The sequence below is a fragment of the Antennarius striatus genome, chromosome 16 (assembly GCF_040054535.1).
Source record: "Antennarius striatus isolate MH-2024 chromosome 16, ASM4005453v1, whole genome shotgun sequence".
NCBI classification, from domain to species: Eukaryota; Metazoa; Chordata; class Actinopteri; order Lophiiformes; family Antennariidae; genus Antennarius; species Antennarius striatus.
Genome location: NC_090791.1, coordinates 13,642,980 through 13,670,513, shown reverse-complemented (window position 1 = coordinate 13,670,513; position 27,534 = coordinate 13,642,980). Strand labels below are relative to the sequence as shown.

General features: G+C 39.9%; 1 protein-coding gene across 3 annotated transcripts in view; it reads right to left on the bottom strand.

Moving 5' to 3' along the window:
* cyth1a (cytohesin 1a) overlaps positions 1 to 23,752 on the bottom strand; it is a 31,362-nt gene extending 7,610 nt beyond the window's left edge. The window contains exons 1-7 of one of the 3 annotated variants that reach the window (XM_068336153.1): positions 23,486 to 23,752; positions 5,057 to 5,139; positions 3,144 to 3,208; positions 2,078 to 2,144; positions 1,881 to 1,999; positions 630 to 710; positions 388 to 500 (exon numbers count right to left, since the gene is read on the bottom strand). In XM_068336153.1, the coding sequence (XP_068192254.1) occupies positions 388 to 500; positions 630 to 710; positions 1,881 to 1,999; positions 2,078 to 2,144; positions 3,144 to 3,208; positions 5,057 to 5,139; positions 23,486 to 23,567 (610 nt within the window). In that variant the 5' untranslated portion in view covers positions 23,568 to 23,752. Of the gene's footprint in view, positions 1 to 387; positions 501 to 629; positions 711 to 1,880; positions 2,000 to 2,077; positions 2,145 to 3,143; positions 3,209 to 5,056; positions 5,140 to 11,613; positions 11,785 to 16,882; positions 17,107 to 23,485 lie in introns of those variants that run through there. The other 2 variants (XM_068336154.1, XM_068336155.1) reach the window with 2 other exon arrangements.
* Positions 23,753 to 27,534: the final 3,782 nt, after the last annotated feature.

Below are 27,534 nucleotides of genomic sequence, written 5' to 3'. Positions count from 1 at the left end.
CCATCACACTTTTCCCTTCTCCAGACTTTGTGTCTGCTCAATAAAGTAGAGAGGAGTTCCACTGACATGCAATTAGATCTCAGTCATACAGAAAAAGAAACACTTTAGGCAGGCAACAGTTTTTATTTTACAGCTACAGGGTCTACATGATTATAAATTAATAACGAGAGATTTTAAAATACGTTGCTGACAAATGGCTACATCTTGAACTGAAGTCAAGCACTACAAAATACAATCAATAAAAATAAACTCTAAACGCAGTTCACATCTTGAACAATGAAACTTTTAATACAGTTTCTGTAAACTTTTTAGTGTGACAAAATTTCAACTAAACAGATTTGTTTTTGAGGCATCACTGACACTGCTGCATGGCACGACGGTACTCACCTGTGGACTGGAAAACGCCAGGGTTGCATTTACAGTAACGCTGGGCAAAAGCTTCCATCATGCGGTCGATCTTCTGTGCTTCTCCGGGTAAACGGAAGCTCCACAGGAACTGTCTGTCAGGGAACACACCTTTACAATTCAGCAACAGACTCCACAATTTGCAGAATAGTTTTTCCAGACAATAAGACCTGTATTGCACACAGCTAAGAAGATCAGGTAATGCCCACATTACGCCGTCTTACCTGAGGGCCTGAACCAGGTTGAGGTCTGTGAACTCATGAAGCTCCACAAAGGCATGGAGGACTTCGATATTGAAATCATCTCTACAGGAAACAAAACATGGCACAAATCTTACTGGTTTGCATTATAAAATACAAACAAAATACAAACAGGATAGCAAGAATGATAACATATTAGGGCTAAAACTCAAGAACGTTGTTATGTTTAATTATTATTGTGTCTAGCTTTGCAGGGCCCCAGACCAAAACTCTATAGTCAAATACCTTTTACAAAAGAAAGAAAAGCATGTGATCCTCACAATGAGAAACTGAAATCTGAACTATTTAGCATTTTGAGGAACATTCTATAATAACTAATAATAATCAACCCTTCCTCCATCCTCCATAGCGGAAATTGTTTTTCCACAGAGCTGCTGCCGCCCTAACACTATTAGAACGATGACAGGGACGACACCATCTTAAACCTCTGGTCTTTGAATTCTATCAGCTTGGGGCGTAATCTTGGTCTGATGGGCTTATTGTGCTATGCAATGTGTTGCATATCATATAAACAAAACCATCCTCCACCCTCCCTCTCATTTATCATTTCCAACCTTCATGCTTCTCACGGTAATTGATCTGCCCTGTGGGATAATGGAAAGGACCTAGACAGCTCTCATAGACTGAGTCATATCCCGTCATCACTGATCTCACTAGATGAATGACTTTATCGCATCTCAAAGGCCCAACCCGTCCCAACCCTCCTTCCAGGGTCACCAGCAGGAGTTCCAGGAGAACAGACATTCAGAGAGGGATGATAACCAAATGGAGAGCATTCATCAGCTTCCGAGGCTCCACCTCTGGGCCACACCCTGACTGTAACATAGTATACCCTCCTAGTCTCTGAGTGGCATACCATAAGGTCCCATTAAAGTTGGGTTTATGCTTTCACGCTAACTAAGATGACCAGAGGGCGGTGTGAAGGAAGGTTTAAAACTGCATTTGTGCGCTGTGAGCCTCTTGATCACATGACTCACCAGTGAGTAACATAACCAAAGACAGCTGTACACTATTGAGCAACAGTCCTGAATGGATGACATAAAAGTGGGGCCAATAAAATGTGTTGGAAAGTAGAGGTATGTGTCTGACCAAGAGGACACTCAAACTATGGAATGTATGCTTTTGCTATTTGAGGCTTTCTTCAACAGTATGGATGAGAGACTGGGAACACAATATGGACATGGTGCGACAGAAGGAGTCAATCGTCCTCCTGACCTTTCTCCAAGATAATCTCCAATGGCTGTTTTGTTGAGGCCCTCGCCCTTGTAGAGGAATTGAGCAATGTCATCACTGGTATTCTTCAGCAAGTCATTCTCAATCAGAAACTGGATCCCCTACAACAGAGACAAAGCCCTAAGTCACATCTTGCACAAGCAAACCTGAAACAAACCATAGCAGTTCCATTCACCTACCTTTTTGGGATCCATGTTGAATTTCTTTCGGCCCATGGCCACCTGTTTATTTCTTTGCATATTTTTCCTGAAACATCAGATTGAGGGTTGTTAGTTTATCCTAAAATGAGCATTTCAGTGTATATGGAGAGACTGTGATGCATACAAAATCTTCATTTTATAAAATGTCACATAATGTTAAAAGTAATGCAACCATAATTCTGATAACCTGCGCTAATATCAAATGAAATTGGTTGTTAATTCCAAAAGACCTTCAATTTCTCAAATAACTCAAATAAAAAAAATCAGACAAATCCGTAATTCAGGTAAATTTGTGTTTTGACACCAGAATGATTCATTTTAGTCAGGCCTGCTTCCTTCTTGGTTGTTGTATTTATGTGTTGTTCATTAAAATTAGTATATTGTATTAGTTTCTAAAATATCTCTTCCATTAACAATTTTGGTATATTTTGCAAAACTTTGACTTTTCTTAATTCTCAATAATCCTCAGGCCTAGTGGGTCAAAGTGCACCAAAAGTGTGTGCTGTCGCTGTGGTTACATTTGGTCTACTCCAACAATCTTTCAGTTTCTTTTCACCAAAGTCCAGCATTCAACTCAACAGACATGAATGCTAATGCAGACTATCATGGACTTTCTTCAATAAATGGACTGCAGGAAACTTAGATCACAATAAGATGCTGTAACCATTAATGGCTTTTAAATCCAGGAGAGTGCTTCATGATTATGTGGTAGCTGATAGGCTCCCTATCCACATGAGTAGACCAAACACAGCACTCTCTCCCTTGGGACAACACATTGTCTGCTTTTGCCAAAACACCCACTGCATTATTCAGGGAGGAGGTTCATATTGGAGGGGGAGGGGTTACCTGATGAAACATTTAAACTACCTTAAAAGCAAAGCCAATTAGCGGCATGTATTTGCGTGATGGCATGGCCTGACTTGTACGTCAAAAATGAATAACTGAAAATATTTCCCAAGTTAATAGACAGCAAACATCAAGTCAATTTAAGCAAAGTGGAAACTGTGGGCGAGTGGATGAAAAAGGTGAGGATTAATTTTCTTACCTCTCCTCAGTGGAGCCCAGGTTCTCAATCTCACTTGTTACTTCTGCTATCTCATCCTTTAACCGCTGCAGAGAAGACAAACATATCTGGATTAAAAAGCCATCAGAGACTTAATTCATCACTTGTCCCCCTAGTGGAAGAGTGCATTTGTTTGTGACCCTCATAAACAAATGCAATCTACCAGATTTGGAACACATGGCAGAGGTGCCCCTGCTTTCTGAAACCAAATGTGACCAAAATGAAGACAAAAATTAAATCAGCTTAACTTCAAATGTGTTTTAAAATGACATATGTCAAAAAAAGTACAGTAAATACTCAAATCAGTCGTCAGCTCTTCATACAATGCTCCTCCAACTCTCCCCAGTTCTTCAATCGAAAAACAGAATTCTCAATATCTCATATCAGCTCTTCTAGGCAATCCTCTTACTATTATTCTGGCAGGGAGTGTTGGAGAATGACCTCAATACAAACAGAGAAAGTGTAGAAGTGGATTATGTTTTGTGTGGCGATTTACTGATTAACAGCTTTAGAAGCAGATTTAGTTGATCAAGCCAGACCTGCCAGTTCCAGACATGCTTCATAAGGGATGTCAGCATACACACAGATATTCAAAGTAACAAGTGAGGGCTGAAATCATCAAACCTCTTTATTCTTGCCCAGCTGCAGTTATAATGGATACTTTGGCATTAGTATTTGTGAAATACCAAATCACCATAGGCCAAACCACAAAGAGAACATCTGTGTTTTCAAGGCCCGGGAAATCGCAACACATTCTTCAGATGCTTGCTTTCAAAAACAAAGACTGCTCATACACCAGTAGAGGAGGGTGTGGGAGTTGGAGAGGAGTCAGTGTGCAGACCAGACAGGAGTAGAGGAGGATGGGTGGGGTGAGCAGAGGCCAGGGACAGGGGGAAGGGCAGCAATGGTGGTCTTTTAAAAGGAAGCACGTTGAACCCACGGGAATATTTGGAGGCCAACTCTCCTCCAGGACATGAGACTTTCACGTCATTCACTTACGGTGCTGGTTAGAGGAGGACAAATCTGATGATCAGCTCTGATCATCAGCTCTGATCATCAGCTGCGCTCCAGGCTCTGGGTCAAGGCAACAGTCCAGACTATTATTATAAGCCATGGACCACAATCAAACAAACCACTTCAGCGAAATTCAGCTGAGCTGACTTGAATCGTGGCTCATAAAGGTAATGACGGATATTCAACCAGTTGCACGAGGATTCCCCTTAAAATAGGTTTTTCCTACTTCATCTCGTCTTATGTTTATTCTGAAGTTATATTCAAAGCTACAATTTAACAGAAATGACTGAAAAAATAACTTGAATCCATACGTTGAGAATTTTGTTGAAAATTCTAATCATGACCAGAGTTGTTTTGCACCAGAAAGGAAATATGTCAAATTCCACTTGGGGTGATACGTTCTAAGGATTCCTTGGAAAAGAGAAACATGTATAACTGGATATAAGCTAAATATTTAATCAAAAAGCAAAGCTGTCCCAGCTTTAGCTAAAGGAAGAGGAAGGGAACCAAATATGAAAATCCTTTTGCCCCTTGAGCCTCAAACCATCAAGCCTGCTCATGTTGATGGAATGGTCATTTCATATTATCAAGAATAGCTGGCTGTAGTAGAAAGTTTAATAGGATCCAAGACACATACTTAATCAGAGTTTTTTTAGTCAAAGTGATAATATTGTAAAATCTGTTACAACCGAGAGAAAAAATAATTTCCTTGCAGAGAAAATAGTTTCTTTATCAGCATGTTTTCAATATGAAATCCTGGAACAACCAATTTTTGAATATTTTTAACGGATTTACTCAAAGTTTGTTTTCCCAGACAAACCAACTGTCAGTGGAGCTATTCCACAGCATTTCAACCTCCCCATATTTTGCTCCAGCTTTACCTGAATATCCTCCAGCAGCTCCTGTTTGCGCCGGCGAATATTCTCTAGCTCCTGCTGCTCTTCCGGGGTGAGGTCGTCTGGCACTGTGAAGAGAAGAGAGATAGAGAGATAAGGGACACGTCTGCAAAGGCTCCCCGAGCATGATGCACCTCTATACTCTATGTACAGTATATCTATCCCATGAGGTAGGTCTCAATGCACAGAAATAACTTTCAGCTCCTGAGGCTTCCTTGTTAAAAGAAGGCAATTTAAAAAGATAGAAAGATGAGAGACAAACAATTAACATGCTTTTTTTTTTTTCCTCAGCAGCAACTGACGGCAACAGAAGGGAACAGATCAGTACTGGCTCCCCTCACTTTTTCGCACGAAATCTACATGAACACTGAAGATGATCTAATTTTCATGCGTCTACCTGATTAAATGAAAGAACACTGGGACAAAGTTGAAGATGGATGGCAGATCTCAATGTGCTGGCCATCCTTCTGTCACTGCTACTACAGCCTGTGACCACCACGAGAGTTGGTGACTAGCCCCCACACCAGCATTTACAATTGACATGGCATTAGAATCCCCACCTACCAAAAAAAAATTAAAACAATGCTGTCTTGTTTGTCTCAATAACAAGGGTCAAAGCAACTTTAGAACATACTCAATGTGCAACATTAACAGAAAAACTTTCAGGTCTCATTTGCTGAAGTTTTGGGTCTATCCTTTACTTGACTGCTGATACTTCCAGCCCACAATGTCTTGATCTTAACCAAAAATATTTCTGATAAACGAATATGTTACTTATCAAATAGATGAGTTCTGAGTAGCTGACAGTCATCTAATTGTGACAGTCAGTTCAGAAACTCATTAACAATGTTTCTGGGCTATGAGCTACAAAGTGAGACCCTCTGAGGCGTAAGCCACAAACCATTATCCTGCTCTCTGCAGCCACAATAACTGACACAAAGTACTTGCTGGTAGGTGTTTCACAAAGTTAAAGCTATTAGCATGAGTGTTAATGAGGACATCTGAATTGTGACAGTATCATCCTGCATCCTGCATGATGCGTCTCTTTTCTGCCTCGACGGTCTATATAAACACAATGAAGGTGTTATGAGCGCAGCAGTCAGACCCTTACATGACTGATGACTGTAAACACAATGCTACCACTCGGCTATCAGCGCACACAGAAGCGGCTTTACGAAACCTTGGGTTAGACCTGCTTGAACAAACCAAATGGGTTACAGTAAAGGGAATTTGTGTCAGCGCTCTTGTACAATGCCTGCCTGAAAGACGTGAGTGTTCTTCCCCCAGTAGCAAACTATGAGCTCCTACCAGTGAACTCTTCTCCTCTGTCTTCGTCAGCAACAGAGTTCAAAAGGTTAATGGAGGCTGTAGCCGACACGTGAATCTCTTTAAGCAGTTAAAAGGGTAATGGTGTAAGCCGAAGAAAAAGGAGGGTCTCTTATAATCCATTTGATTACCCTTTATGACACCATGAATACACGAACATATTCTTCCAACTCTTCCTGAACACGCATAATTGAAAGCATTAATTCAATATTGGTCCAAGACAATATTCTGATACTGCAGAGGTAAAGTTCATGATTAACTGGGAGTAATAAAACCATGGACATTGTGGTCTTGCAGCAAAATATTGAGATATACAACTCAAAAAACAACAACAATAATACAAAGACATCAGACACACCCATCATCCATGTACAATACATGGTCATTCAGTCAGAAATTACAAGCTTCATTGTCCTCGAGACAGACACAGACAGGTCAATCAAAGCATTAAAGCTACTGACATATGAAGTGAATAACTTTATCCTTTTTTCACAGCACAATTTGGGGATCAATGCATTCTGGCTTTTATGTGTATGTAACCCTGACAAGCATCACCATCAAGGCATCATAGACCAAACACACAACACCGTGATGACGACCCTCCACTCCATGATGAGGCTTGCCCATGCAAATAATATGCAGAGCCACACTACGAAGTCCACTTGAAAACGGTTTGACGACCAAAATCACAAGTCTGAAATGCTGACTGGCCTGTAAATCCCCAGATTTCAGTATATACTGAAAAAAGTACAGTGCAGGCCCATAACTCCAAGTAGGCGGTTTTAATGTTGTGGCTGATTTCTGTAAATAGTTAACACTCATGACACTGACAGAAATGTCTCCTAATATTGAATACAGAGATAATAGACAATGAAAGTCTGAAACAAAAGCCTTATAATGGCCTTTAAAGAGCTCCAGACAAAGCCATACTGTCTTCCTATCTTTTTTTTTTTTTCCCAGGAGTGTAAGCCAAGGCAAGAAAGGTGTATTTGTACAACACATTTCATGTACACAACGATCAAAATTGCTTCATATTAGAATAAAAGAAAAAATGTAAAAGCAAAAGAATAAAGGCATGATATAAAATTAAAAGCAAAGAGGGCACATGCGGATTTTGACTAGAATCTAATGATCTTTTACCCAGAATTAAATGAACTGATCATTTCAGCTGATCTGAGACAGACTTTCTGGTAGTTTGTTCCAGACATGTGGTGCATAGAAGCTGAACGCAGCTTCTCCATGTCTGGTTCTGACTCCGGGAACTGATAGAAGACTGGATCCAGATGACCTGAGGAGTCTGGTGGGTTCATCCTAGGGAAGGAGATCACTGAAGTATTTCAGTCCTAAAACATTCAAAGCTTTATGGAGCAGCAACATAACTTTAAAGTCTATCCTCCGACGGGCAGGCAGCCAGTGCAAGGACCTCAGAACTGGACTAATGTGGTCCACTTTTCTGGACTTAGTGAGAACTCGAGCAGCAGAGTTCTGAATGAGTTGCAGGAGTCTAACTGATTTGTTAGGCAGTAAAAATATTATTACAATAATCAAGCTGAGTGAAGATGAATGCATTGATTAGTTTTTCCACACTTGCAGAGACATCACATATTTTATCCTTGAGATGTTCTTCAGGTGATAATAGGCTAATTTAGTAATTGCTTTAATGTGATTCTCAAAGTTTAGGTCTGAGTCTATAACTAGACCCAGATCTCTGGCCTAGGCAGTGGTTTGAAGACGTACAGACTGAATCTCTATGGCAACCTGCATTTGTTTCTCTTTGGCTCCAATCACCTCAGTTTTGTTTTTGTTAAGCTGAAACTGAACTCAAGCTTGACCTCTCACAGTTCACATCAAACGACCTATACGATCCAACATGGGTGAACCAGACAGACTCATACATCCAAAATGTTTGCCATATCCATAGAATTTGGGAATGCTAAGGGTCGAGTGAGAAGACTGCTGTAAGAAGAATGAGACTCGCAGGACACTAAAAAAGGCATCAAGAGCTGCCTGCCAGAAAATTGGTGCTGTGGGAACCGACCCATGGGCATCAGTCAAAAGGATACACCACACTTACTTAGGTGGACATAATCAAAAAGTATGCAGGACCTCAAAGTACCAACAAACTGGCCAGACGAATGGAGATTGAATGACTGGAAAAGCAAAAGTGAAAAATCTTTCTTTAATTCTAAAACTGTTTTTTTAATGACTAACATTTTGATAAAATATTTAATTTTACTTTTTTACAGTTATGTTATTAATAACACATTAAAATCAACAGTTTGTTTAGTTTTTATATTGTACTATTGGCAAAACTCAATCCATGCATAAGCTTCTACTTTATTTTCTGTTATTACTTTTGGGATTCATAAACATTATGTTGGGATGCACACATTTTTCTTGAAGGGCATCCCAAGGATGCACTATGTTCTTGAGGTGAAATGAACTCAGCAGTCTATACGCAACTTCAGGAATCTCTCACAAAGTGCCACTGCAGAAATCTGATTGGGAAGAATTTTAATGGAGTGATTTCCACAGGTTCGCCCAGCTGTCACTCCAGAAGACACTGGTGCTTCTTGGAAACAGGTCATTCAGGAGAATCATATGGACATGGAGGTATGCAGTAATGTATAGACAGGAGTACAGTCACATGCACCTTACACATGACTTAAAACCCATACACCAACACTTGGGGGCTGGTACAGTTTTGTTTGCCTTGCTAAATCTAAACCTAGGACACTGATCAATGAATTACATCCTGGTTCAAGCTTCACTGACAAAACACAAACTTGTCTTTATAACTTGTGTTCCTTGAGCATTTTTAACTAAGCACATACAGGAGAAATCTCTTGCATCTTAAAAATCACTCCTGAATCTCATGTAACATCAATATTTTTGACAGTTTGACTCGTTTTGCTTCTAATAGCAATGGCAGAGTTCCTAGTTTCTAGATGGACGAAGCACTTTCTAAACAGGGCTGGGTCATCAGATTGCATAAGGGAGGTGACCTCAAGGGAACTAGCATTAATAGTTCCCTCTCCCTGAGCACAGGAGCCCACAAATACACATCCTGATTGCCATTACAGGAGGAGAGGAAAATGTCTCATTTCCACCCAGATCACCAAAGAACTCTCCTTGGAAGATAAGGAAATTAAAATTATAAGTGCTGGGTAGAGCTCTTCCTCTCACCTCTGCAGAAGTGACCCAATTTAGGAATTTCCTCTCAGTGCAGTGCATATAGAAAAAAAATTGCTGAATCAGCTCCCCTCAGTGGACAGATGCATAAATAGTGTTGTCTCAAAAGCAAATTTACGATCCACAATAATATAAATGGTGAAATAACAGTTTAGTGTTATTTCACCATTTTGTGAAATAACATTTCGCGTGACCAAAGTCAAATGTTTTTGTTTTGTTTTTTTCAGCAGAAGTGGCCCAAAAGTCTTGTAAGTCTAGTCTATTTAAATTGAGGGAAGACAGATCAGACAAGTTAAATCAGGAAGAATGACGACGGTGAGGAGTCCACAACACTAAAGCCGTGAAGATATCTATGAAAACAATAGTCAAGGTGAAGTAAATAATTCTGAAGAAATCTAGAAAGATAAGTTGACTGTTCAGTCTCCATGAAGTGATTAATTAATGATATCTGACAAGCTGGCACTAAGACTCAAAAACTAATAAAACAGTCTCCAGAATCACAGACTCCACCTTTGAAAGGAATTTCTCCTTTGAGACATTGAACCCAGGATGAAAATTCTGATCTTGACAACCATTTGATGATTTAAGTACGAATTTACACCTCCATTTTATAATCAGCATATACTGTATTTATACCTGTATTTGAATCCATAATGAAATTCAGGATTACTCATAGGTTCTTCTTCTGTTGTGGTTTTGTTGTTTTTTTGAGCCAGATTATTTTGGAAGCATAACTGGCTATATCCTCAAACATACATTCCATTAAGCCTGATTACCTTTCTGCTGTCAGTTTTTTCCAGCATAAATACCCTTCCCCCATCCCTTACAGCCATCGGTAGAGCTGTACAATCTTTGTGAGCTACATGGACAGTTCACTTGCTCAAATGTGCCCTCCATCCCCCCAAGGTCCCTGCGGGCACTAATCGATCCAGCCCTGGCCTAAACCAATAAGAGTGTAAAGCTGTAACAAGAAGCAGTCTACTTCACAATGAGATCTAATGCATTCAGCGCCAAAGATGCACATTAGAGATATTGATTGTGAGAGCTGGGGAGGGCAAAAAAGACACAAAGATATACATCAGTGTCTATTAAAATGACTCCATGCATTCTAGTCTTAACTGCTTTTTGCTTATGGAAGAGAAAAAAAAGATGATTTTAAAAAGTAAATGTCTCACCCACTGATCTTCAGTCTAAGAATCTCATTACTCAAGTAAATCCTGAGGGGACTCACCCACATACATTTTGAAGCCACACTTTTACACGTGTTCCTTCAGCTTCTGAAGGAGGTAGTTTATAACAAAGCCCTTCAGATCCATGACTGCCACCACGTAAAATGGACCACCAGTTATAGATCAAAAAGATAGAAAACATGCAACCTAATAGTAGGAGGAGGTGACGGGTAACTAAGAAGGAGGAGGTTACTGGAGAATGAGCCCTGTGTTTGCCCAGGGATACGTAGGACGGTGAACGGCAGGACTACACAGAGATGGTGGGATGAGCAGTGGGACGATCACAGCTCTTTCTTTGTGTCCACAATGGACCTCTCAAGACATTCCTCAACCAGGTCCAGCACGAGGACTGCCGACTTCAGTATCCTTGGATTCACTCATGTCCAGTCTCAACCTTGACCTGCTGGTTGTCCTAGTTTTCTGATACCCTCTTTCATTATGAGATACATTGTAAACACACATTTCTACAACCAATGCAACAACCCTTTTCTTGTTCATATCATCTCCCTTTTCTTACTCAGATACACTTTGTTAATAATAACAGCTCTAGTCCTCAATTATTCCTGTGTTAGTAAGTTGGCTACTAGTCACCAGCCATAACAACATCACAACAAACCAAACTGTAGAATGACAGGACAGCTCAACTTCACTGATTCAGTCTTTAATACTGTGGTTGGGAGTGAATACAGAGCTGATGACAACTGACCAAGCTATAAGCACAGCTATAAATACAACAAGTAACACAGGCAAGAAATTAACTTAAAAACATGCTCATGAACAAACTGAAGCGCTAACCTGTGTGGGAAATCCTCCCAAAGTGTCAGGATACCTGTCTTTGCAGAGAGGTCCTCTTGTTTTTCTACTTTGCCTGATGTCTCCCCACAGATATGTATATTTAAAAAAAAAAAGCAATGCATTCCCTTTTTCTGTCATCTCCTGTTGCTTAACACAGACGAGCCGGAGATCCACATGGTGCAAATAAGTCTGCTCCTCCACCCAAGATATCGCCGAGTTTTCTCAACCATGCAGCACAGTTATCCACTCCCAGCATGCTCCTGGCACACACACACAGTCCATTTCGGGAAGAAGCCTTACTCATCATCTCACTCCATCCCCTTCTCTTTACTTGCCCTCTCTCTATTTTGCTGTCCCTTCCATTAACAAGGAGGCTCCACCCAGTGGTCAAGCCCTTCACTGCCTCCTCCTCTCAAACACAGGCTGGGAATTATGAAAAAGAAAATGTAGGCCTACCTTTAGACGGTAAACAGGATTTTATTCTGCATCAGATCAACTTCGAGTATTTAAAAATCTTTACTTGATTTGTGTCATGTCATGAAATTATAACACATACGAACGTGAACCATACTCAAAATGTATTGGAAGATTATAATGTGTAACAAACGCTCAGCTGTCCTGCTACACACAGACACAAAACAACTTTAAAGGGGTTGTAGCTCAGTTGATTTGTCACGTGACTCAGACCCAGCAACCAACAGAAAAAACATAATGGCTTCCTCGTGATGAAAACTGATTATGTTTGTTTTAAGGCAGATGCAGCTAATATCAGAAAATCTCTGTAGTGACAAACACCAAGACAATACAAAGTCAGACAGGGGCAAAGAATAGTGAATCTGATGGTAGATGCAAGTTCTTATTCTTGTGGTAAACTCCCACAGGGACAGAACATCAGAAATTCCAGCAAGGAAGCTTTTAATGAGTCAGCACCTGGAGCCTGGTTTTCTCTCTCATGATAAGCAATCCGACCAGTCATGCTAAGTCACTCCCAGCTGAACAATGTAGGCTGTTATGAAGACAATCATGTATTGGTGCATGAGAATAATTCTAACACGGATGATGCTGTAATGCTGTAATGCTTCATGTGAAGGCTTCCCAGCATTCCTCCTGAGCTGCCTATTTTTACAGCATGAGTATACACTTGCCTCATGTCTGTGTGTGTTTATGAGTCAACACAGAGTCCTCTGCTGTGTAGTCCCACATGGACAGGGCTCTCTGTGAGTAGCCCAGCATGGGATCCACATGTTAGCAGGGTTATAACTCATTTATACATCGAGCTGAGAAGTAGCAATAGCAAAGAGAGGAATCTGTAATTGATGAAACTGATGATAACCTATAATATTATATATTTAACTAATAATGATAATACACATCATTCTAATAATCATAAACTAACAATCATAATTCAACATCTTTTTCTCTCAACAAACATCTCAAAATGTTTATGAAAGGAAAATCCTATAATTCTATCAATATCACATTATTATCAGCTAAAAAATGTGCCATAGATAAGAATCACACACTGCATCTCTGAGTTTCATTAATAGTTTTTTATTTTCTATTTTTTATTTATTTTTATTTTTAAAATCCAAGCAGATTAGGGTTGACAGAAACTAAATAATAAGGTATGGAACAATTGGAACAGCAACTTTTTTGGTTTATAACCATTTAATAATAAAGTGCACTTATTACAGGTGGAGCCTTAGCAAGAATTGGTGTAGTGAGGAGCACAAGCAAATGTGAACTTTCCCTTCTCAGGTTGTTCACATTATAGAATTGTTAGACCCTTAAGCAATATTTTTAAGAAATCAAATAAAATCAAATTATCCATCTTTGTGTCTTTCTTTCAGAAGCTAGTCTGAACCATAAGAAAAAAAAAACCAGACAAAGGATGATCACACTAATCTGAGTACAGTACATGAACTTGCCCGAACAGTTCAGTCCATCTTGTAGTTGTGTTACGGCTGCTGTGAAGGAATGTTGGAACCACAGGATGTGACTGGGTGAGAACTGGATCTAGACAACTTATTGCTCTGCGTGCCTCAGGACACAACTTCAGTGTAAAGCAAACATACAGATGACCCACAACCTAAACATCCCTCAGCTGCACAAACACACACATCACTACCACCACAAAAGATCTGCTTTCTTAAGTAATCGCCTTTCCATTTCATTGTCATTTATCAACATTCATTGTTTTGAAAGGCCAAAGAGGAGGATTCTCTTTGCTTTCCCTCAAAAGCGGAAGTGCTATTTCTAGCCAAAATGAACCCTTTTGTTCTGTCATGCTGTTGGCCTTGATTCTTATCAGGCTATATTACTATCAACATCCTCCCTCTCCAGCAAAGCATGCATGCGCACACGCGCACGCGCGCACACACACACACACATACACACACACACACACACACACACACACACACACACACACACGGAGCTCCCAATCATTCTCCTCTTTGTGTCTCCATTTCTTTCTCTGCTACTTTTTAATCAGCAGAGTAAAAACCTCACACACAAACTTAATATCAAACTCTCCACTTCCTGTTTGCGAGCTATTCTCCGGGGAGGAGAGAAAGCCGCACCCTTCCTGTGGGAAACACAATAAAATCGCCTACTTCATAGCATATTTATGTAACCTCTGACACATGATGGCATGCATGTTTAGCTGATCTATACATGCCAGGGGTGGCAAACTCACTCCAACAAAGCAGCTTTACAACTATGTCTGTATTGTTTACATCTTTGACAAAGTTTCTGCCATGCCAAAACCTTAAATCATTCTCAAAAACATTTTCTTCTTCTTCTTTTTTTCCTTTCGGCTTTTCCCTTCAGGGGTCACCACAGCGAATCAGTTGCCTCCATCTAACCCTGTCTTCTGCATCCTCTTCTCTCACACCAACTACCTTCATGTCCTCTTTCACTGCATCCATAAACCTTCTCTTTGGTCTTCCTCTAGGCCTCCTGCCTGGCAGTTCAAAGCTCAGCATCCTTCTACCAATATATTCACTATCTCTCCTCTGAACATGTCCAAACCATCTTAGTCTGGCCTCTCTGACTATCTCCAAAACCTCTAACATGTGCTGTCCCTCTGATCTACTCATTCCTGATCCTATCCTTACATAAACAAAGTAATTATTTGTAAAATGGAATACAAAATAATAACATAATTTATTTTTCCAATCACAATAAAAAAATATGAGAAGTCTGACTAAAACTGATTTGAGATTTATATAATTTTCCTTCATGCATTTGCTATGGTGATGGGTGTATGTCAACAGGATAGACATTGCATATGCAGAAATTGACTAGCTGTGTCTTAACCTAAAGGTCCCTCAAATCAGGGCAGGAGAAGTAGAGAGAAGAACCCTTCAAAGTTCTGAAAGACTGACAGAAAAAGTAAACTTAAAAGTAATTTCTGATGCAACTTTGATTACGAGAAGAGGTTAAACTTTATGACATACAAGAGCAAAATAACTTTGGCCTCAGCATATTGAAAGACAACTGCAGGGCATCAAGTAACAAATAATTGTAACTGATTGATAAAATATTAAAAACAATATCACAAGCTCCAAGAAGCCTAAATAGATGAAGAGAAATGTGTTTTTGTCCAACTTATGTTTAAAGAAAATCAAGTGCAGTCATGTCAAACAGAATAGCTAATGATCAAAAAGTTCAACTTGGCAAATATATGACATTTTTAAATGATCACCTGATTATCAAAACTTTTGACAAATTATTTTCTGTTGAGCTTCAACCATTAGACTCAATTTTCATATTGCATTGTGATCTTGACAAATCTAAACAAATGTTGATTCTTGTGATTATAATATTCATTAAACTTGTAAGGTGTTTTACACTTTGACAAATGTAAATGCTTGTATTATTGTTGTTTGTCTTATTTTATTCAATAACAAAAATCATTTACAGTAACGGATATAAGTTACAAATGTAACTAAACACTACTGGAACAGCCTGTGGAGGTTAAGATGCTTTATGGTATTGATTTTCTCCTTCCCTTGACTGGAAATGATGCCACCTTAAAAAATGTGGGCAATGTGACCGATTGAGCTTTGCCAAGCCAAGACGAAACATGACACCTACAACACCTCTATAGTTCAGTATATACACAGGTGAAATTGCATCATATAGCAACAACTATGCAGGATGAAAACTTGCATGAATATACAGGAAGAAGGCTGCAATCAATGCATAACAAGGCTAAAATATGATCATGGGAGGGGATGATAATGATGACGATGATGATCAAACCACTAGGCATTAGTGCAGGGTATGTTGTTCTGAAGGGTCCATTAGAGCTCTGAGCATTGTTCATTAGAAATCCATTAATGACACTACTGTAACTTCCCAGCACCTCTAACTGGCAGAGAAAACTGAACACCAAGATTATTGTCAGTTTCCATCACAATCCTTTAAAACAATGCAGCTGTGTGCAGCCAGGCTCAAGCCATTCAGGCTTCAAGAGCGTACAAGTTCCTCTCTCCATCAGCAGAACAAAGAATCAGTAACACATAACAGGATAAGTTAGTCAGACTTTAGCTGTTCTTCAACATGATTAACTGTGACATAAGTCCAGACTCCCAATTAATGCTGTAAGGCTTCATGAGAGAAAACGAGGAAGAGATCATGTTCAGTCAGAAAAAGGGCTTTATAACTTTTAAACAATTGTAAATGTTTTGGAATGAGTTATTTAGAGACATAGCAACTTTAACAATGATAGCCTATTAAAAGCTAGGCTGAAAAATGGCACAACATTGTCGTCTTTAATGCAGAAAGCTGGTAAATGATGTCTGTCAAGAAGGGCAGAGGCATAAAAATGTTACTCAAGTGTAGAAGGGGAATAAAATCCATAGTACTAAATCTTAATTCACAACGTAGAAGAGTTTTCTTTTCAACTAGCGGGACAGATATTAAAACTAAAAAACAAAAAGGAACAGTTTGTATTGATAGACTTCAGATAACCAGCCTAACAAGAGGATTTATTTTCATATCTGACTGGTTGGTTTAGGGTTCATCTGCTGACCCTGTTGGCTCATGAACAGCAGCGTTCGGAACAAATGGCAGCGTCAACACGACAGTTCAACACGGCCAGACGGTTTACCGTAAAAACTTTGCACTTTCTCACAAACCCAAAATTTCTGACCGTTTCTTCTCAAACCTCTGATATCGGTGTGTTGGACTGGAAGCAGTCCCGTACAGACAATCAAAGAGTTAATACGGTTTCAAAACACCTCTCGGTTATTTCACTCACCTACGCCGTCTTCCGATTTTAACACCATGCTGTCTCTGCTTTGTGGCTCCCAGGTCAGAAAGTTTCAAGCTGTTTCCAAGCGACAAAACGTCGACCAGATAACAGTATTAATAATTATTCCACCCTTTCAAAAACTTTTCTTAGTTCTCGAATACACTCGGGTATCGTTACGTCGATGGCTGAAGGGTGGCTCCGGCTCGGCTCCAGGGAGTGGTTTGGCTCGAGACAGAAGACTTTAACCAATCTGTACGGGGCGCGAGCCTACGTCAAAGTTAGCGGAAAACACAAAGTGTTTCCGGTCATGCTATTCCAAAATAAAAGCATAATGTTTACAAGCGTTTTACATCATACTCAAACTCATAGTCCATCTTGGAATTTAGGGGCGGCACAGCGTTTGTTTAAGGATCCCAGAAAATACAGAACGACCTGAGTCTCTCTACTTTTAAATCTCGTCTTTAAACATACATTTGTCAGATAACATGCCCAGATTTCATCCTTTAATATACTACATGTAATTAATAATGGAGTTGCATAACTACGGGTGACTGGTTCACCTTCACCAAGTAGGACATTAAAACGATATTTCTCAAAATTTTGATGAGGATATGTAACCCTACATATATAAATGAAATAAATGTATACAAAGATTAGTGCGAAAACACTAAAGCAAAATTTTAATGGCGTTAATCATGAACTAAAGTCCTCAACAACGTTGTCCTCCAACTTCACTTTAGGCAGCTTCAGTTAAAATCAGCCTCGGGTTATCAAAATATGCTCTTAATATTTAACCAGAGTTGCTCCATATCCGGTAGTCTCCAGCCGGGACAGTTTGACGTCGCTCAGAAGGTGCGGCGTTGAGACTCGTTTTTGCCGTCTGCGTAAACACGACGTTCTTCCCTCTCTGTCACTGCACCTCCCCCCCTCCCCCTCTCTGTCTCAGCAGAGGGATCATGTCAAACACCTGTTGAGCATTTAAACCAACCCCCCTATCACACACACACAAACACACACAAATGACATAATAGCCATTTTTCTATTTTTCTTTTTTTAAACGTAGAGTCGTAGAGTGTAGTGGCCTCTGGCAGGAATGACCTCCTGAGGTTCATCCTGGTGAAATGAGTCTAGCACGTTGCAGAGTGGTTGGGGGGGGAGTTTTGCAGGATATCACGGACTCAGACAGCATCCTTTTCCAATACAGGAGAACACTGGCATCATCATCCCCACAGAAATTAGATACCGCTCTGACCTGCAGAGCTTCAAGGTACTTAGAACTGCCCCATCTATCGCCAGCTTACAGTCCCCAGTGTTCACACTGATCTCCTGAATGGAAAGTGGGTCACCAGTGATGTTTCCTGCTGAAAACAACAGGCAGCTCCTTTATATTTCTCACATTCAGCTGCAGAGAACTGTCCTCCCACCATATGACAACAGTTCTCACCACTGATTCCACTGCCTTTGATCAAAGGTGTGTGGAGTTCTCTTTCTTGCAGCAGGGAGATATTTCTTTGCTGCATATTTTAGGGAAAACTGTGAAGGCAGACGGAGGAACTACCAAGTTTTCAACGCAAATGTGAATATAACAGCCCGCTGCTCGAATCGCACCTGTTCAACTGTGCTGCTGTCAGATAGGAAAGGTCCATGCCTGTTCCTGTCAGCTGAAGAACACAGACGGCCGAAAGGAATGCTGCTCTCAGCGCTTTCAGAGTAACGCCTCCTGTTTTCACGACTTGAATCGTCTCTGATGGAGGAACATGGAAAAAGGAACACAGGAGAAACTGGGGAAAATGCTGTATGCTAGGATGCATTTTAACTCAGTGATATAATGCAATCAGTAAATCAGGAATCAAAACCAATTACTAGGAATCACCCCTTTTCTGTTCAAAAAAGAGGTGATTTAAACAGTAAAATAACGAAACTTTGACCACATTCACTCACAAATCCCATTGTGCTTTCTTTTATTGTGAATATGTTCTCCTCATTAAAGGCTTCATGGGCTTCCTAGACTGCATATCCACTTCTTTCGAGGGGCTCTTCTTCAAGCTGACACCCATGAATGGGTCAGTTGTGCCGCCCAGCTCAACAACTGACAATGTGCCCTGTGTGAAGTGAAGCTCGCTCACAAAGTTTCAATTCTTTAAGAGTTCATACAGGCCCTCAAGCACTGCTGTAAATCTGTACTAAAGGGCCAGAACAAATGAGGCCAAGCAGCCATTTGACCTTAAAAAAAAAAGAAGAAGAAAAAAGAACAGATAGCAACACAGATCTGCAGACTTTCAGAAGTAATTATCTGGTGCGCATGCCATTAGGGTAGAGTTTACGTAGACAACATCAGCGTCATACTGATATTTAGCAGACCGAGGGTTTTGTTGTTACATGTTTAAGCATGCAGCTCATTATTCATTTCATTGAGACTAGACATTCCTCAGAAGGGCAAAGTTTCCCCCTGTTTTATTCATGCAGTTCTGTTTGCATTTATTGGTTTTGGTTCATGCATTCCAATTTCATGCATGCCACTCTTAACAACAGCAATAACTGTCCATTTTATTGTAACTCTGGCCCAAAGTGTACTACAGATAAACTTCAAAATCTTTCTAAATGTAAACATAACAGATGTAGGTGAAACTCTAATTTGACCTCATTTGTTCAAGTCTAGGTGAAAAACAGACACAGATCCACCAATGTGGAAACTATATCTCTGATAAATGATAACAAACGTGTGATTCTATAATGCTTTCAAGGGTCATCAGGTTTTCAATCCCTGACAATAACTTTAACAAATAGTTGTTACTGGTTGTTCAGGTTTTAGTCACAAAGGCATTGATGAAGGTACAGTGGTGCTCTCCCAGTGTTTTCTAATATCAGCTGTGTCATGTATTGTCTGTAACTCTGTAACTGCACAGCATGCAGGACTACTCCATAAACCACAAGGCTCTCTATTATTATCCAGACTTCAATAACAATAAGTCATGGTTTCTGACTTATTGATAGAAAGGTGCAATTGTTCTTAGTGAGATAATTATATTTAATCCGATAAAAAGTGATGCCAAAAGAGACGTTTGCTAATAATCATCAGAAGTAATTACCGTTCTCTAAAAAAAAAAAAATTCATGGCATTTGTGTGTTTGTGTGCTCATAAGTAGGAAAACTAGGAAATATTTTGAATAGATTTCAGTTAAATTTAGGAATAGCTCGGTTCCGAGGAGAAAATGGAATCTTTTCTCCCTTTCGTTAGGTTTAAGTCTTAGAGGAGGTGTCCTTTCTTCGAGCGCTAAGTTAAGCTACGTATAACCAAGTTCCCTAAATGAGACACACACTATTAAAACAGAAATGACCTCTCATGGCAAGACATTGTCTCAGATGCTTTGTACATATTTAGCTTCATGGAAATGCACTGTTTGTAGCTGCTGCGTTACTGCTAAATTAAATATTTATTTCCCACCTCTTTGCAATTCTTTCCAAAAAAAATAGATTTAAAGAGAAACTGGACATTTCTTTTTAACCCCAGTCTGAACTAATAAAACACCAGCCATGACAAACGAGGGATGATTGCTGCATGCATGACAGAAAGGAGTTCTGTCGCTTTATGTGTGACTCGATACAGGACCAGGAAGCGGTAATTAGACCTTTCAAACCATCGTATAATTTTCCAGGGGTGAGGCTGCGGTGACCCCAATGACAAATTACTGACATGCTCTCCTGTTGCTTTTATAATATGGATATGAGCCAAAAAGTAATATATTGGTGGTCAGTTGCAAACAAAAAGGTCTATTTCAATTAAAATGCTCTCAATTTATCCTGAGCAGAAAGACTCAGAATGACTCTGTTTTACTTTCTAATCTTGAAAAATACTTACCTGCACTTCCACAAATAGACATTGAGAAATAGTGGTGTCAAGAGCTGTGACAGTTTTAGAAAAATACCAGGATGTGAAATGTAGTGTGTGAAATAGGGCAGCTACAAGTCACTCTTCCCCAGGCTGAAATCACACATATCTGCACTGCACTACACTTCTGCTACTAACCTAATCATGCAGGCATTACTGTCTTAAACTACAGTCTGACAAAGCATTTGTTCATCCATAATTAATTATTCATTTTAAGAAATGAGAAAATAAAACCCCTGCTGCTCATCGCTTGATTTTTGTCTGCGGGCACAGAAGCTTAATGAAGCCACAGCGTCGCCACATTTACATTGAAGCAACAGGATGAGCACTGTGGTATAACAGAGGTGGCCTAAAAAAAATACTTTCCACCTCCTCTCTATATTTCATGTTATTTTATCAAACTAAAAACAAAGAACTCAAAAACAAATCCGCCCATGCCACCAGAAAGATATTATTTGGCTTACAACGCGATGTGGATTTGATCTGGATCTGTTTGGTTTCCCACGCGCTCCTCTTTGAAGGAGCTTTTTGGCAGTTTGTCTCATGCAATATGCAAAAAAAAACTTCAAGCTGTCTGTAATCATTAGAATAAAGATCTGTCTTACTGCAAACAGGAGAGGGCATAAAATTTGTCCAATAAGATGCTGACATCAGGATCTTCTTTCATGTAAGAGTGCAAAAGAGCTGACCAATAGTATAGCCATATAATCAGCATACTTTAATTCATTGTTTAATTTAAAGTTAGGAGTTAGAAATTTTAATGTCCAATCCATTCCAGCTTTTTAATCAGCTCCAATCAAGTGCTGATGTGGAAATACTGTGGAGTAGTTTTACCTCTGTCGGACATAAAAATTATTTATTTTGGAACCACAAAAAAGATCAAACTCTTTCAATCACGCATGAAGAGAACATGAATATTCTTTGGTGTCTGAGATGCCAAACAAATGATGTTTTTGTGCAAAGTTCATAAAATTGGAATACAAAAGTTAGAGTCAAGATGAATAAACAATGCTAAGTCAGCAATAAATTGGTATTAGAAAGACTCATAAGAATGTGAATAAAAACAATAATGACAACATCTTCATCCAGACTCAGTCCTGCACCATGAGCACTTTTACAACAACCTAGTTTAACAAATGTTCTCAAACCGGATTGGCGCTCCAGTCCTGGATGGGATTGTTTGTTTCTGAAGGTTTCACTCTGTCCTGCGCTGTCCCTAGAGGACAAACTGATCTAGTCCATGCATGAAACTAAATAGCAGCACGTGATACAGTATTAGTGAAACTATGATATTAATGAAGCAAACTGTTAAAAAATAATATGCCTTTAGGGACACACAAAGTCAACACGATGTCAACCGGTATTTTAAGATTCTCACTCGTGTTTGCACTGTGTGTTTTTTTTTCTCAGTAACTCATGTCAACAAGCATTTGGTCATATTTTGGGAAGAAACTCAATATTCTCCTGATACAGTCTTGTTGGACAAGCATTAGCTGAGTCACACATGAATCACTTTTATGATTCATGGATAAAAAACAAACAGAAGCACTAACTCCTACAGGAACACCATCCTATCTCAAGCTACTATCATATTTTCTATTTAAGTAGAATTTTTTGTTAATTCAGTAAGGAAAATTAATTCTTAGTAAACTCAGTCGAACTCCTTCCTGCTGTCATTGTTGAGGCTGATGTCACCTCTATCCAATAGCTCACAGACACTGTACTACTGTTGTGTGCTACACTGCCATCTCAGTGCTATATTTTAAAATAGCATTGTCTCTGTACCTCTAATTAATTCATAGTGCAGTTATGCATGACCTCCACTTCCCCCTTTCATCCCTTTTTTTCCCACACAGTCCATGGATGCTGATTCAGGTGTTTTGAAATGACTGAGACAGCACCGCTTCCCCTTCCACACCATCAGCTGTCAGCTGATTCACCACAACCGAACGACCCAGCAGAGGAGCTTCACTCATGTCGACAGTGTTTTAACATTCCCAGTGTAAATGTGAAGGTGCATGTGCATATGGACCCGAAACATAGTGTAATGCAGAGAATTGCAAGGCTTAATCCTGCACAACACACAACCACTGCATTACAATTCGCATCATGTTACAAGACCAGCGTGGGAGGACAATCGTGGGAACACTATGACAGCTGGTGACAGTAAGCCTGTACCTGTTCTACTTACTACTTAACAAGGAAATGAGTTTGTTTATCACGGTTTGAAGGGACACAAATAAAATCCTATTATTTAAAGGACAAGAAGAGGCATTCTTGTGCGGATGAGCAAGATGGAAACACACCGTGACTGTCAGGTTGTGTTTTCACCTGAGGGTTCCTTATAGTGGCGAATGAATGTGAGACCTGCTGGAGATTAAATCTGCTCAGTAAGTAATAACATTAGCTCGCTTCCTCTTGTGGCATGTGTGTGTGTGTGTATACTCAGAGCTTTAACTTGTATTTACTGAGAGAGCCTCCTTAGCCATGAGACACTCACTTTATTCCTGTCTGACTGTCATCATCTCTGGTAGAGACGTGTGTTTTTAGACACACAAACAGTTTTTGTTTTTTCATTGCCAAACATGAAATCTATTTTGAGAGAAATGATGATGATTAAAATGTCACAAAGTTCAGTGTCACATCAGTTAATGTGATTAATAAACAAAGTCATCAGGCTACAACAGCGCATTGTAAGACTCTCCCAAGTGTGACTTTACCTGGAGGTTCTTCAAGTGGCTTCACAGCTGGACACAAGAAAGTCTGGAGGCTGGACACGCAAAGTTCGTTCACTGTCCCCATTGTATCAGAGCGTACTGTGTTAGTCTGAGTGAAGGTGTGTGTCCGTCGGTGGCCGCTGAGGAAGATGGGAAGGGCCTTGGCTTCCCACCTGAGCTGTCGAGTTTCTCTGAGTCGCCGGTCCTTCAGTCCATGAAGAGACTCCAGCCGTTAGGTCCGCCTCGTGTCACTGTGCTCCTCCTAATCCCGCCAGTTGGATATATTTTGGGCTCCTCCCTTTGAAAAGGACTCACCTACTTTCTCTTCCCCCTTTTTTAGAATGTGCATCTTGCTAAGATGCTGATATCACTTCTGCTTTGTCCCCGTTCCTCTTTTCGGGCTGGTGTCTCAGCCTCCCTTAAATCTGCCTTGCTACCTCTCTCTCTCTCTTTCTCTCTCTCTCTTCCACTTGCACTCTCTTGTTACTCTCCATTCTAATCCAAGCAGATATTCTTAGACTGAACATTTGCACACACAAATGAGAAAGCCGGTTTGTGTTTTGGAGATCATATTACATGCCTTTGGGGCAGATGACTGTTTTTTTGTTACTTTTGCTGCAACTCATAAAATGCAGAAACAAATCATCAGAGGGAAAAATCAATTGCATATATGATCAAAGAGGTGTCACTTTTCAGTGGAATTATGCCTAATTATCAGCAGTGAACCACTTTGTATTGTGGGCTACAGTCTGACATTTGTGTCTACACTTTGTTAATTCTATAATTTCATCACTAATAATTTTTGGCTTCAAAAGCACCACTTTAAAAGAAAAATATCAAGATTTCATTGTTGCTTGGCAACCTGCTCCTGGGCAAAATGCCGTGAGCCATTTGTTTTGATTGGGTTGTTTTTACTTGGCGGATGAACGGTGATACATTTTGGGGTCCTGGAGTGATATAAAACACAACAATATAAACTCACCTGCTTCTTCCCCGGATGCTCATATTGAGCATCAACTGATCTCACTTCCTCTTGTGGAGCAAAGTGAAACTGTTCACCTTGTCCATTGAGCCGACGCCACCCTGGATTAGCCTTCCTGTCACTCATTCAGTGTCGGTCATTTACTTGTTTTTCAGCTCTACCTTATCTTGCAGTTTGTTGTCAACTGTGGTCACTTTAGCAAGGGTGGCATATTTTAACAAAACAGATGTGACACATGCTGCATTTCTTCAGTTTAACATCAACTCTGCCTTAACTGTCATGGGCCAGTTCACCGCCAGGGGCCCGAGAGCCTCAGAATGACCCTAGAATGAACTGCAAAGTCAGTCCTGACCACTTTAAAATGCTGCAACTGCACATCCCCCAAGGGAGCAGGACTGTCACAACAGGAACGATAGCGCAGCACTCAGTAAAGTCAGCAGGAATGATTCTCTTCTCATTTTTATCATGCATATTTTTCAATCTGGTTCCATGAATAAGTATGTGTCAGCAATTCCCTGAGCACCTGCCGGCAGCATAAACAGGTGGAGACGGATGAGTGGGTTGTTAAGTGGGTTTGGTTTGGTGGGTAGCTGGAGTCTACATAGCAGTGTTAACTGTCCTAATGCAAGCGTTAAAGGCAAATTATCCATGGCATTGGCAGTAAATTTCAATTCATTATGTTTATTATAGTTTCATAATGTTTTAAGGGTTACGCTATGTGAAATGTAACAGAGACCTAACTCATCAACAAAGGAGGTGTTTGTGACCCCTGGTGGAGTTATGGAGCAGTTTTCAGTTTGTTGTTTTCTTTTCTCCATCTCAGTTTCAGGACCAGAAGACTGTAGGAGCAGGGGATTAGAATGGATCAGCGCTCTAACTCCTCAAACACAGCCACCACACATTCTAATGGGAGGTCTTGTTTGCTGAAGCTGATCCTGCAGCCTCTTCTTTCAGTCACTGAAAGAAGAAATTCCCTAAAACCAATACATTCATGCAAGTAATTAAAAATGTGTTCCTGCCATTACACTAACATCATCATTTCGTTTCCAGATCATCCTTGATTTGTGCTCCTGTATATGATTCTAGCCTTGAACTTGTGCACAGACGCCACCAGGTGGCCGTAGCTCGGAACAACACCTATGTCTTTAAATGAACTAAACAAACCAGGGGCTTTCAGTCTCACACTACATGAAGATTTACAGAGCTTTAATTAAGTTGTAAAAAAAAAGAAAAGTTGGAACATTCTTTAAGAAATATGTTGTCTTTAATAATGATGATGATTATGATGATGATGATTATTTTCATGAATGTTGATCATTTTTATGAATGTTGACAGTACCTTGATTCTGGCTGGTGGTGAATCTCTTACAAAGCAAAGATCACCTCCAGCAACTGACTGGGAAGCAGCAGATAAAGAATCTCTTCTACAACAAAGCTAAAAAGTGGAAAAACACACTTAGCATGCAACATAACCCAAATTACCACTGCCCAGTGTCCCCTTCACTATCCTGCCTTTTGTATGCTCCACACTGCTGTGTGAGGACGATGAGGGTGATACAACTTGTTTCATGGATCACCTTCTGCATGATTAAATAAGAAAACTGGCTGCAGTACAAGTTAGAGTGACTTTGGGGTGCCAGATTTGAACTTCCTGCCTTTTCATCTTTTATTTTTTAAGGAATAAGTCTGCATAGGTCCACTGAGATTCTGCTGCTGCTTTGACAGTTTTTCTTTTAGTATGTACGGCACATAAGAGGAGCTTATCTCTTATCCCACAAGCAGAGAGTGGCTGCACACACATCTAGAAAAACAACTAATTTCAAGTGGGTCGAAGGAACAACAGCATGTTACCATCAATCACCCAGGTAGGGGGGAGGGGGCACCCAAATACACAGCAACCACATGTGTCTGATGATACAGTGCACCACGCCTGTAAACTAGCACATCATTTCCTTTTTATGCAGTCTTCATATGCAAAGGGAAACTGAGCTGCACTGACAGGTAGATGGGAAAAAAGCACAGTAAAAAAATAATAAAACAAAGATATTTTGACAACCTGCAGCTTTTGAAGTCTGGAGACATAGAAGCACCAAATGAATGTTGAAATAGATTGTGTACGGCAGCAGCACCAAGCAACGTCACAGAAACAGCACAAAAAAACATTTTGGTGACCCTGTAATGAAACTCAAATTAGGTCACTGCAAAGCTGCAAAATAAATTGTTCAATCATTACTCTTGGGCTCAGCTCACATTTCAAAATGGACTATTTTTGTTGGATGAAAATAAAAACGAAGTAATGTTGATTACTTTATCCCATCATACTTTATTCTATGATATCCTTAAAAGTCACAGTACTGAGGGACAGAAGAGATGATGTGACTCTTACTCATTCAAGACCACTAGCAGCTGTTCTGATGAAGGAGGTGTCAGGGACAGTCAGTGTTATTTGAGTGCGTTGGAGGCTTCGTCACATCCTTTCTGTTGCGCTCTATGCTTTAACACAAAATTATATAATCGTTGAGAAATGTTTCAGCTGACTTGCAAATGGTAGAATTACTAAAAGTGAAGGAGGATGACTGCAAAAAAATGAGATGAACCTTCTTAGAAACAAAAACACTAAATGGGTTATGCAGAAATTCCAACTGGACAGTGTGTGGGTTGACAACCCTGTCAAAAGGCAGGAAATGCTCAATGTCTGGCCTTCCTTCGATGTAATTTTCAAGAAATCTGCACCAGGGTGCAAAATAATCATTTAAAAGTTAAAATTCAATTTGGAGAGGATCTCTTCATTGTCAATTGAGGGATGCAGCCTTCCCTCTTTTTTAATGAGCATCAGTTGAAATCCTGCAATGAGGCCACTGCTGGTCGTTCTATTTTCAGATGCATTAAGCTAACAGAAAAACCGAACTGCTAAATAATTGAGATGAAGCCGCTATCGTGGTTTAAACTGAGTCATCCACTTTGGCTCATGCCTGAGATCATCACCTTACCTGATGTCACTTTGCTGAATATCCTATAAAAAAAAACCCTCAACTTAAGTTTTGGCAGTTTTACAAAAGTAGAATCTGAA